We start from the raw sequence: 12,751 nt of genomic DNA, 5'->3' as shown, positions 1-12,751 counted from the left end.
TAGAAGTTTAACCTACCTAACTACTCACCATATTGTAGCTGTGAAATCTCCTTCACCCAAGCCACATGGTAGAGTACCTCAAATTCCACCAATACATAGGAAATTTTATTGAATAATCGAACCACTGCTTTACCTTCTGGATTTGCCAAGATATCTGAATTTTTCTATTAAAACATTGAAAATTAAAATTACAAACATATCAAAGAGTCATTTAACTTGAGTCAAAATTAAAATTGTTCAAAATTAATTACTATGAATAATTGAAGCTTCAAATTAAATGTATACGTAAAGCATTGTATCAAGTAGAGTATAATCCTAATTTATAACCTGCTGAAGTCAATAAGAGATTGGCCTAAACAATTAAAAAAGAAAACTCTCCTCCTTTTTAAAAAAGAATAGATTAAAAAGTGACAACTTCACTATTGTGCAAAGGATTGTTCTACGATTTATGAAATCTATAATTTTTCCTTACATCAGTAATAATCAACTTACATAGAAAAAATTGATTGGTTCACTTATCCGCCGGAAAAGTTGTCTCACCCACAGAATCTTTCCTGCTACAGGGGGCATGTTTCGGGCAAGAGGTGGGTCATCTTTTTGTGCCTGGTAAAGCTAAAATAAATTTACTATTACTAAATGCAAAGATTCACAATTTTTGGAAAATTAAAATGGTTTTCTTTAATATCACAGATTAATATCTCTTCCCTGGACAAAATGTAGGGATATAATGGAGCTGCCAGTAATACTTTCTTCACCAAAAAATGATTACTTACCTTGTAATAGTTGTTCTTCGAGATGTGTTGCTCATGTTCATTCCTGTTCAGTGTGTGCACAACATGTGCATGGATACCGGAGCTTTTTTACTTAGCAGTATCCATCAGGCCAGCCATGGAGCTCCCTGGAGTGGTGCTTACATATCTATGCATATTTTCCCCTGCTGGCCCTCCACCCCCTCAGTACCTTCTTTCTGGACTCTTCCAAGGAAGGAGAGGAAGGTGGGATTTGGAATGGACATGAGCAACACATCTCAAAGAAAAACAGTTACAAGGTAAGTAACCATTTTTTCTTCTTCAAGTGCTTGTTCATGTCCATTCCAGTTTAGGTGACTATCTAGCAGTACCACAGGAGGAGGGCTCAGAACCCTATTCTGCAATAGATTGCAACACAGCGGCTGTATGGAGACTGCAGGCTTCTTTTGGAAGAAGTTTTTCTGGAGGAGATCTTCTGATAAAATTTCTTCTGAAAGAGAATATCCACACTGCCAAAGCGCATCAAAAAAGTGATCTGCTATTTCGAAAGATAGCGTCCACACTGAATGGATGCTATCTCATATTTAAGCTGTGATTACTATGGATGGAGTGGCCACCAGAGCACTTGTGCTTTTTCCTCTTTCCTCTTCTTTCGAAAGAACTTCCTCTTCCCCATCCACACATGAGTTTTCCGAAAGAGCTCTTTTGGAAAAAGGCTTCTTTCTCGTAGAAAGAGATTTACCAATGTCAGAAAAACCCTTCTGTTCTTTTGATTTTTTTCAAAAGAATGTGATTGCAATGTGGACATAAGTGAAGTTTTTTTTGAAAAACATCCGTTTTTCAAAAAAAAAACTCTGTTGTGTAGACATTGCCAGCCCTACCAAAGACTGCATCATCTCTAGCCTGCTGTGCAATAGTGTAATGGGTTTTAAACATATGAATGGAGGACCACATGGCCGCCCTGCAGATCTCGAGGATCAGCACCTTCGTGACAAATACCTTTGATGAGGCCTGCGCCCTCATGGAATGGGCCGTAAGCGGGGGCACCATCTGTCCCATGAGTTCATTACAGATACTGATGTAGGAAGTGATCAATGAAGAAAAGCACTGGGCCAACACCGGGAGACCCCTCATTCTTTCCACTATAGAAATAAAGTTGTGGTGACCTCCTAAACTCTCTTGCTAAGAAGGCGAAGGCCCTCCTCACGTCTAGGGAATGCAGGGATTGCTCCCTAGGTGTTGTGTGGAGTTTTGGAAAGAAAACAGGGAGGTAAATGTCCTGGGCCTTGTGGAAATGTGACACGACTTTGGGCAGGAATGATGGGTGGGGGCGAAACCTAACCCTATCCTTAAAGAAAACCGTATAAGGGGGGGTATTGTGATGGGGTGAAGCAACCCCGCATTGGGCAAGAGCCCCCAAAGTACAGGGGAGGAAGAAAGGAGAGTTGGAAGCCCTCCCGAGATGATGGCAGGGGAACACGCCACCGACTCATGCTATACGATTACTGAGACAGGCGTCCCAGCAGGACGCGCTGAAGTGCATAACAGCCAAAGATCGGGAAAGGGAGAGGAGAGGAGTCTAGAGGATGCCAGTGCATGCGCCTCAAGAAGGGAGGGACTGCCGCATCATGCTCTGCGCACTGACATGATGGCAATCAGGAAGACCAACTTTAGGGTGAGAGTCTGGAGAGGTATGGTGGCTAGAGGTTCAAAGGGCGGTGTTGTCAAGATGGAGAGTACCAAGTCCAGATTCCACAGCGGGGTGGGAGCGCACAGAGGAAGGTTTAGATTTAATTGCCCTTTGAGAAACCTCTTAGTGAGGGGGTAAGCGAAGAGTGAAATTCCCTCTATTGACTGTCGGAATGCAGTCAGTGCCGCGAGATGGACTCTTAAAGATGATAAGGCCAGTCCACTCTGTTGCAGGAGGATGATGGAAATCGGGACCATTTGAGGATCAAGGTCGCATTCAGAACACCAGGAAGTAAAACATCGCCATTTGGAAAGGTAAGTGACACGTGTGTTTTGTTTCCTACTATGCATAAGAACATCCTTGACACGGTCCAAACATAGGGCCTCGGAGGCATCTAACCAGCTAGGTACCAGGCTGAGATGTCAAGAGTATGTAATTGTGGGTAAAGGAGAGAGCCTCGCTTCTGGGTCAGAAGGTTCTGGATAAACGGTAGGTAATATGGTGGATGTTATGCCAGTCGCATGAGAATTGGATACCAATGCTGGCGAGACCACTCCAGCGCTATCAGGATGACCAAGGCTTTGTCGAACTTCATCTTCTGAAGGACTCTGAAGATAAGTGGGAAAGGCGGAAAAGCATACATGAGGGGACTGTTCCAACTGAGGAGAAAGGCGTCTCCTAAGGAGTAGAGACGTAGGCCCGCTCTGGAATAGAATCAGAACTTTCTGTTGCTGGCAATGGTAAATAGGTCTATTCGACGGGGAACCCCAACGGCGAAAAACGGAATGGAGAACATCCCGATAGATTTCCCATTCGTGGTCCTGCTGAGGGAATCCGCTATCGTGTTGCTGATGCCAGGAAGAAGAAGTTACTCACCCTGTGAAGTAACGATTGTTCTTCGAGATGTGCCCCGTGGGTGCTCCACTCTAGGTGTCGGGTCCCGTCCCGGCGCCGCGGCTTGGAGAATTTTCATAGCTGTGTCCCGCCAGCCCGCGCATGCGCGCTCCTTCAAAGCGCCGTTCGCGCCTTTGATCAGCCACGCGCAGGCTGGCAACCGCCAGTTCCTCTCAACCGCTCATCTGAAAGAGAGAAAAAAAAAGGAACCCAGAGCGGGGAGGAAGGGCGGGTCATGGAGCACCCACGGGGCACATCTTGAAGAACAATCGTTACTTCACAGGGTGAGTAACTTCTTCTTCTTCTTCGAGTGGCCCCGTGGGTGCTCCACTCTAGGTGACTCCGGAGCAGTACCTAAAAAGAGTCCAGAGCGCTCCGAAATTAGGTTTTATGATCACGACTAAGTACTGCCGTAGCTACCGAAGAGTCTGAAGCGAGGTGGTCAATTATAGCATAATGTCTCATAAAAGTGATATTAGAGGACCATGTCGCTGCCCTGCAAATGTCCCGGAACGGGACTCCCTTCAGGAAGGCCATAGTAGTGGAAACTGCTCTAGTGGAGTGGGCCTTTGGAGTGTTTGGCAGGGGTTTCCCTCGTATAGAATGGCACATGGATATGCATGAAACAATAAGTCTCGAAATACGTTGAGAGGTCAATGGTTGGCCTTTAGAACGGTTTGCCAATGACACTATTAAGCAGTCCGTTTTTCTAAAGTCGCACGTTCTATCGATGTAGAATGCCAAAGCTCTCCTTACATCCAGCATATGCCATATTGCTTCTTGCGCTGAGGCATGGGGTTTAGGGAAGAAGCACGGAAGAACCACTGGTTCATTGATGTGAAACTCAGATGACACCTTTTGGATAAACGCTGGGTGGGCTCTCAAGGTGACTGAGTCTTTAGAAAAAACTGTATAGGGAGACGAAGCCATGAACGCTGCTATCTCACTGACCCTACGAGCTAAGGTAAGGGCTAGGAGAAACAAAAGCTTGGTGGTAAGTATGTGTAACGGAATAGTGGCTAGAGGCTCAAAGGGAGGATGAGATAGAGCTTCCAATACTAAATCCAGGTTCCACGAAGGTGGAGGGGGTCTGCGGGGTGGGTTGATGTTCGCGACCCCCTTTAGGAATCTTTTCGTACTAGGGTGTGAAAATATAGAAAAAGAGTCGTCCATGTGATGAAAGGCATTAATCGCTGCCAAATGTACCCGTAGGGAAGCTATGGCCAGACCATTATCCTGTAGTTGCAAAATGTACTCTAATATACGAGGTAAAGGTGTGGAATAGGGGTCCAGGTTGTTAGCCGCACACCATGCCTGGAATCTGGCACACTTAGCTACATAAGTAGCTCGCGTAAAATCTTTCCTGCTATGTATCAATACCTTCTTGACCCGCTGGGAACAACACTGTTCGAAACTGCTAAACCAATGAGCATCCATGCTGTGAGGTGTAGCGTCTCGGGTTTCGGATGGCGTAGAGATCCGTTGTTCTGGGTCAAGAGATTTGGAAGGAGAGGTAGGGGGTACGGTGCCCTTGCCAACATCTGACGGAGCATTGAGAACCAAGGTTGACAAGCCCACGCTGGGGCTATAAGAATTACTCGAGCCCCCTCTATGCTGATTTTCTCGAGAACCTTGGGTATGAGAACAACTGGGGGAAAGGCATACAACAGCATCCGTCCCCAGTGGAGAAGGAAGGCGTCTCCTAGTGACTGACGTCCTATTCCCGCTCTCGAGCAATAGGTGGGGCATTTCCTGTTGTTTTCTGTGGCAAACAAGTCTATTGTCGGAAACCCCCACCGTACGAATATATGGTTTAAAACCTCTGTGCAGAGTTCCCACTCGTGGTCATGGGGAAAACGTCTGCTGAGTGAGTCCGCTACTAAGTTGTCGGTACCCGGAAGGCAGGATGCTACTAGGATGGTGTTGTTGTGAATACACCAATTCCATAACCGGACCGCCTCCGCACATAGAGAACGAGATCGGGCGCCTCCCTGTCTGTTGATATAAAACATAGTTGTCATGTTGTCCGTCATGATTCTGGTAGTTGTATCCCGTATGTGGGACTGAAAATGCTTGGAAGCATGTCATACCGCCCGCAACTCGAATATGTTGATGTGTAACATCATTTCTTGAGTTGACCAGCGACCCCGAATCGTCAGGTTGTCCATGTGCGCCCCCCAGCCTGTGAGGGAAGCATCTGTAGTTATCTGTCTTGTAGGCTGCGGACGATGAAATGGGATGCCCGTGAGGAGATTGTCCGGTTTGGCCCACCACTGAATAGACTCTCGAACATGTTGGGGTACCACCAACAGTTTGTGGATTTTGTCTTTTGCCGGACTGTAAACCATGGTCAACCAATGTTGGAGGCAACGAAAATGTAATCTTGCGTTTTGTACGACTACGGTGGAAACCGCCATGTGGCCCATCAGTTGTAAACATACGCGTGCAGGAATTGTGGGAGCATGCATGACAGTATGTACAAGATCTTGAATTGCCACAAAACGCTGCAATGGTAGGTACGCCCGTGCCACGGTTGAGTCGAGCCGTGCACCTATAAAAACCAGGTCTTGGCACGGAATTAGTAATGACTTTTTTACGTTTATGAGGAGGCCCAGGGAGGCAAATTCGCTGGACACTGTCTGCACCATATGACATGCCTCCACATATGTTGAACCCCTGATTAGACAGTCATCTAAGTAAGGGAATATTGTCACTCCCATCCTGCGTAAATGAGCCACCACTACGGCTATAGTTTTGGTGAAGACCCAGGGGGCACATGCCAATCCGAACGGTAGAACCCGGTACTGAAAATGTTCATTCCCTAATTGGAACCGAAGAAAACGTCTGTGGGCCATGTGAATAGCAACGTGGAAATAAGCATCCTGCAGGTCGAGGACTGCAAGCCAATCTCCCTTGTTCAATGACAGGATGATAGTTGATAAGGTCACCATCTTGAATCGGCATTTCCGAAGGTGGCGGTTTAACCTTCGAAGATCTAAGATGGGTCTCCAGCCTCCCGATTTCTTTGGGGTGAGAAAATATCGGGAATAAAAGCCTTTTCCCCAAAATTGTTTGGGTACTCTCTCTATTGCCCCGATTGCGAGTAAGCGAAGAACTTCTTGTTTCAGTAGTTGCTCGTGAGAAGGGTCCCTGAAAAGGGACGGGGTGGGTGGGGTGGAGGGGGGAATGGAGAGAAAAGGAATTGAGAGGCCGTACTTTACCACTTCTAGTACCCATCTGTCTGTGGTGATGTTGGACCACTGGTAGTGATATGATTTTAGTCGATGGTGAAAGAGATGAGGATTTTCGTTCTGTGCATTGACCAAGGGAAGCGTGCTCGCAACCTCAACGGGGAAGTCAGATCTGCTGTTTGGGTGAAGATTGATTGACTGCACGATTTTGTTGGGGTCGTTTCCGTTGAGGACGCTGCCTAGGACGCTGATTATCCGACATGCATGTCTGTTGTCTGGGAAAATTAAAATCGTACCTTCTCTGATAAGGGTAATAGCGTCTACGCTTAAAATTGGGCGTGTACATCCCCAATGTACGTAGGGTGGCACGAGAATCCTTGCCTGAATGGAGGACTTTGTCAGTATTTGCTGCGAAAAGCTTAATCTTATCAAAGGGGAGATCTTCAACATTACTTTGCATCTCCTTTGGTGCTCCCGCAGACGAAAGCCATGATGATCTCCTCATTGCGATACCCGTAGCCGTGGCCCGTGCTGCTGTGTCGGCCACGTCCATTGCAATCTGCAATGCGGTGCTACATGCTGCGTATCCTTCCTGTACTATCGCTTTCAATAGAGGTTTCTTCGCGTCAGGAAGATGATGTAATAATTCCCTTAGCTTTGAATAATTATCAAAGTTGTGATTTGATAAATGAGCCGAGTAGTTTGCAATATGTAACAGAAGTGTGGCTGAAGAATAGACCTTTCTACCAAATACATCCAACTTCTTATTGTCTTTATCAGGGAGAGCGTTTTTGTACTGTGGCGCTTTGGTCCTTCGCTGTGCTGCGTCAACCACTAACGAATTGGGCTGAGGGTGATTGAATAGAAAATCTAACCCCTTTGCCGGCACAAAGTATTTCTTGTCGGCCTTTTTACTGGTAGGAGTAACTGAAGTTGGTGTTTGCCATATCTCGTCCGCCACTTCCATGATCGCTTCGTCAATTGATAAGGCGATCCTTGCACGCTGTTGTGGACGGAGGTTATTTAAGAGACAGTGTGTTTTCACCGGAACATCTGCCAGCTGTATTTCTTGCGTGCCTGCTACTCGTTTAAACAGGTCTTGGAATTGTTTTAGATCGTCTGGTGGAGACAATTCACCTGGACAAACTGCCTCATCTGGTGAGGAAGATGTGCAGTCCGCTGGAGAGGTTTCTGGCTTGGGGTCCTCTGTGTCAGACAGCTGTCCTTCTTCCAGCTCGGAGTGATCCTGCTGGACAGATTGGCTTGTCGATGGAGGTGGTGAGGTTAACTGTTGTGGTTGTTGAGGTAAGTATTGTGTGACTGGTGAGCGACAGTTACAGGATGATCCCCTAAGTGAAGATAATCTATGTTCACGATGGGTACCGCTGTCGCACGAACGATAGTAGTGCCCGTAGTAGTGCTCAGAATGTGACGGAGAAGAATGGCGCGATGAATGTGCGCTACTGTGTTGAATGTAATAGACGCGGCGTGGAGAGCGTCTAGAGGACCCATATCTGGATGACCGACCCGGTGAACAAGATCGTGAACGAGATCGCCGTGCTTCTAGATATACCGTGTCTCTATAAACGCGCAGCCTGTATGCAACATGGATCGGGGAGACACTATAGTCCAGATACCGTGTACGCCTTGGTGGCGACGGAGATGGTCCTGGTGAGAAGACTGGGGAGGCAGATCTGTCCCTCCCATGAGTCTTTGATAGAGCTTTCCTAGGCATTAAGGCACTGTCAGTTTCCATGGCAACTGGGGAGCTCCGCGCAGAGTGAAGACAGAGCGGTGCTGGGGAGATCAGCTGTAGCTGCTCTGCTGACGGTGCCGATAGAGTGCTCGGTGCCGACGTGGTTAAAGTTGCCGGTGGCGCCTTGTCAGGAATGTGCACGGCTGGGTCCGGTGCCGCCAATGTCGGTGCCGTCACAAGCGGTGCCGCTGGAGCCCACACCGCTGACGCCGAAACCTCTGAGCCCGGCACCGGCTGGCTTGTCAGTTTCAGCGTTAGCGCTGTACCGCCAGCCGGCGAAGCTGAAGCCAGTGCCGCCGAAGCCGGCGCTGAAGCAGCCCGAGCCCTCAGTGTTTGCGATCCCCTATCACCGGGGTCAGTAGAGCAGCGGGACTCCGCGGGGGTCAATTTGGAGGCTGCCGAAGCCCCTGAGACTGCCAGAGGGAGGGAACGAGCCGGGGACGGCTTTGCTCTCTTTGAAGTTAGCGGTCTAGGAGAAGTCGCTCTCCTCTTGGACTCAGAAGTTTTTGCTGCGGTTGAAGCTGGTACCATATCAGGCTGCAGCGCTTTGTCAAAGGACATCATCCGGAGCTTTAATTCTCGCTCTCTGCGGGCTCTGGAGGTAAGCTTGCAGCAATGGGTGCACTTTTGAGGAACGTGCGATTCATTCAGGCACCTTATGCAAGTGGCATGACCATCAGCCGCCGGCATAGCTTCGCGGCAAACTGAACATTTCTTAAAAGAAGAAGTTACTCACCCTGTGTAGTAACGATGGTTCTTCGAGATGTGTCCCCGTGGGTGCTCCACTCCAGGTGTCGGGTCCCGTCCCGGCGCCGCTGGTCGGAAAAACTTCTATAGCCGTAGCCGAGCCGGACCGCGCACGCGCGGACGCAGCGCACGGCGTTCGCGCCTTTGCAACGGACCGGCTCCCCCTTGTCAGTTCCTCTCACCGCTCGGTCTCTGAAAGATAAAGCAGAAAGCCCCGGAGCGGGGAGGAGGGTGGGGCGTGGAGCACCCACGGGGACACATCTCGAAGAACCATCGTTACTACACAGGGTGAGTAACTTCTTCTTCTTCTTCGAGTGGTCCCCGTGGGTGCTCCACTCCAGGTGAGTATAAAGCAGTAACCCAGAAAGCGCTCCGGGTCAGTTATTCTCTACTGTGGACAGGACTGCAGAGGCTACCGCGGTATCTGAAGCCCACCTCTTAGTTACGGCATAATGCCGTGCGAAAGTTGCGCTAGAGGCCCAGGTAGCTGCCCGGCAGATATCCGCAAGGGGAATACCCTTTGCAAAGGCAGTGGTAGTCGCTACTGCACGCGTAGAATGAGCCCGAGGTAAAACAGGTAGAGGCTTATTCCTAAGCGAGTGGCATTTCGTAATACAGAGAGTGATGAGATTTGCAATGCGTTGAGCGGAAAGCGCTTTGCCCTTTGATCTAGGTGCCAAAGATACCAACAGCCTGTCAGTGCGTCTCCATTGACGTGTTCTATCTATATAGAAAGAGAGCGCACGTCGGACATCGAGCGTGTGAAACAGAGCGTCCCTAGTTGAAGAATGAGGCTTGGGATAAAAAGTCGGGAGGACCACAGGCTCATTAATATGGAAGGAAGAACAGACTTTGGGAATAAAATCTGGGTGTAATCGCAGCGTCACTGTATCTTTGGAAAAAACCGTAAAAGGAGGGCTTGCCATCAACGCCCCCAGTTCACCTACCCTTCTTGCCGATGTAATTGCAAGGAGGAAGACTGTTTTCATTGTTAACATATGCAGAGAAACTGATGTCAAGGGCTCAAAAGGTGGGTACATAATGGTGTCCAATACTAAATCCAGATTCCAAGAAGGGGAAGGCGCCCTTCGTGGTGGATGCAAATTTAGGAGCCCTTTGAGGAACCTCTTTGTAATTGCATGGGAGAAGAGCGAGGAACCTTCTATTGGCTGGTGAAAAGCACTGATGGCTGCCAAGTGCACTCTTAGGGACGATAGTGCCAGCCCTGAAGTCCGTAAGTGAAGGATGTAGTCCAAAACGTGTTGTAGAGGAGATGAGAGAGGATGTATGTTGTTTTGAATGCACCAGTTAGCGAATCTCCGCCATTTCGCAAGGTACGTGTTCCTCGTAGAGTCTTTCCTACTGTGTAGAAGTATTGTCTTGACCTGCTCAGAACAGAGATTTTCATCCCCTTTTAACCACTGAGGAGCCACGCCGTCAAATGCAACGCCTGCAGTCTGGGGTGTAACAGCGTGCCTCGTTCCTGAGTAAGGAGGTCTTGGTGAAGAGGAAGAGGGTAAGGTGGTTGAACTGACATTCTGTGTAAGAATGGATACCAGGCTTGCCTGGGCCACGCTGGCGCTAGCAAAATGACAGTCACCGCTTCTAAGCTGATTTTCTCCAGTGTCCTGGAGATAAGCACTGTGGGGGGAAAAGCATACAGCAGTGTCTTCTTCCATGTGATCAGAAGTGCATCGCCGAGAGAGCCCTTGCCGAGCCCTGCTCTCGAGCAATACAGGCGACATTTCTTGTTGTTGTATGTTGCGAATAGGTCTACCTGTGGAATCCCCCATTTCTGAAATACCACAGAAAGTACATCTGTCCTTATCTCCCACTCGTGATCCGTGGGGAACTGTCTGCTGAGAGAGTCTGCAATTACATTGGCGGTGCCAGGTAAGTACGACGCTGCTATGGTCACGTTGTTCTGTATGCACCAGTTCCAACATCGCACTGCTTCGGCGCATAGGGATCGTGACCGTGCTCCTCCTTGTCTGTTGACATAATACATTGCAGCTATATTGTCCGTCAGTATCCTCACTGTCAGACCTCTGATGTGGGGAAGAAAATGTTTGCATGCGTAGAAGATTGCCCGAAGCTCCAACAGATTTATGTGCAGACGCCTTTCGCTGGGAGACCATTTGCCCTGAATTCGTTCGCTGCCCATGTGGGCCCCCCAGCCGATGAGTGAGGCATCCGATGTTATCTGTACCGATGGTTGTTGTCGATGGAATGGAACCCCTGGCAGAAGGTTTTGCTTTTTCGTCCACCACTGCAGGGATCTTTGGACATGCGGAGGTAGGCATACTACCTTTTGGATGTCGTGCCTCACAGGGACATAAACTGTGGACAACCAATGTTGGAGACCCCTCAGGTGGAGGCACGCATGAGGAACTACAGCAGTGGCCGCTGCCATGTGGCCCAGGAGACGCAGGCAATTGTGTACCGATACCATGATGTTGCTGGTTAGTATGGTCACGAGATCCTTGATCGCTTGAAACCTTTCGTGAGGTAAGTAAGCTCTTGCCGTGCGTGAATCGAGGTTTATCCCTATAAACTTTATGAATTGCGTCGGAATAAGTGTTGATTTTTTTCTGTTGAGGAGGAGGCCGAGTGACTCGAACGTTTGTTCTACCGTCGCCACCATCTGTGATGCCTCTCGCTGCGTGGCACCTTTTATTAAACAGTCGTCCAGGTATGGATATATTATCACCTGTAACCGACGCAGATGAGCTGCCACGACAGCCAGGGTTTTTGAGAAGGCTCTGGGTGCTGAAGCCAGACCGAATGGTAGAACCCGATACTGAAAATGATCGTGACCTATCACAAATCGCAGAAAACGCCTGTGCGCGGGATGTATTGTGATGTGAAAATACGCATCTTGTAAATCGAGGGCAGCGAACCAATCGTTGACATCGAGGGATGGGATTATGGAAGTCAGTGTCACCATTTTGAAGCGCTGTCTGCGAAGATAACGATTCAGACGTCTTAGATCGAGAATGGGTCTCCAGCCCCCCGTTTTCTTTTCCGTTAGAAAGTATCTGGAATAGAACCCTCTTCCCCTGAACTGATCGGGGACCCTCTCTATCGCTCCGATGTCCAGGAGGTGATGGACTTCCTGTCGCAGGAGATCCTCGTGAGATGGGTCCCTGAAAAGGGACGGGGAGGGTGGGGTGGTGGGAGGGATGGAAGTGAAAGGAATGGTGAAGCCGCTGCTTATGACTTCCAGAACCCACTTGTCCGATGTTATTGCGACCCATTGTTGATAGTAGGGTCGTAAGCGGTGGTGAAAAATGGGTTTTGTCTGTTGAATGACGATTGGTATGATGCGCTTGCCCCCGACAAGGGAGTCAAACTTGCTGTTTTGAGGCGGGCGTGCCCGTCACCCTGGGTGGTGGTGGACGCCTCCGTTGAGGGCGCTGTCTAGGTCGCGATTGGTCGAACGGACGATTTGTTTGCCTCCGAGACTGATAATCGTACCGTCTTTGGTATGGAAAATAACGACGGCGGCGGAATGGCGGTGCGTACATCCCCAGCGTCCGAAGTGTCGTTCTCGAATCTTTTCCCGTGTGAAGCACCTCATCTGTCTTTTCTGCAAACAATCTCACCTTGTCAAACGGGAGGTCTTCTACCTTGGAGTGCAACTCCTTGGGCACTGCCGCCGTGGCGAGCCAAGAAGAGCGCCTCATGGACACCGCTGTTGCCACTCCTCGAGCTGCTGTATCTG

General features: G+C 49.0%; 2 protein-coding genes across 2 annotated transcripts in view; both read right to left on the bottom strand.

Annotated features, from left to right (window-relative positions):
* The window catches only part of DNAH8 (dynein axonemal heavy chain 8), a 611,430-nt gene that overhangs the window by 460,127 nt on the left and 138,552 nt on the right, over positions 1–12,751 (bottom strand). Inside the window, exons 16-17 of the mRNA XM_025186355.3 lie at positions 493–612; positions 29–164 (exon numbers count right to left, since the gene is read on the bottom strand). Of these exons, the coding sequence (XP_025042140.3) occupies positions 29–164; positions 493–612 (256 nt within the window). The remainder of the gene's footprint in view (positions 1–28; positions 165–492; positions 613–12,751) is intronic.
* LOC149525156 (uncharacterized) lies at positions 6,691–8,280 on the bottom strand. The gene has a single exon (XM_089776914.1). It carries the CDS (start codon positions 8,278–8,280, stop codon positions 6,691–6,693), a length of 1,590 nt encoding a protein of 529 aa, XP_089633040.1.

This window comes from Pelodiscus sinensis, chromosome 3 (genome assembly GCF_052426305.1).
Source record: "Pelodiscus sinensis isolate ZL-2025 chromosome 3, ASM5242630v1, whole genome shotgun sequence".
Taxonomy (NCBI): domain Eukaryota; kingdom Metazoa; phylum Chordata; order Testudines; family Trionychidae; genus Pelodiscus; species Pelodiscus sinensis.
Note: the sequence above shows the minus strand (reverse complement) of the source record. Positions and strands in the feature narration are given on the sequence as shown.

Excerpts from the sequence above, each read along its gene's own strand:
- LOC149525156 (XM_089776914.1), bottom strand. The coding sequence starts at position 8,280 with ATGGAAACTGACAGTGCCTTAATGCCTAGGAAAGCTCTATCAAAGACT.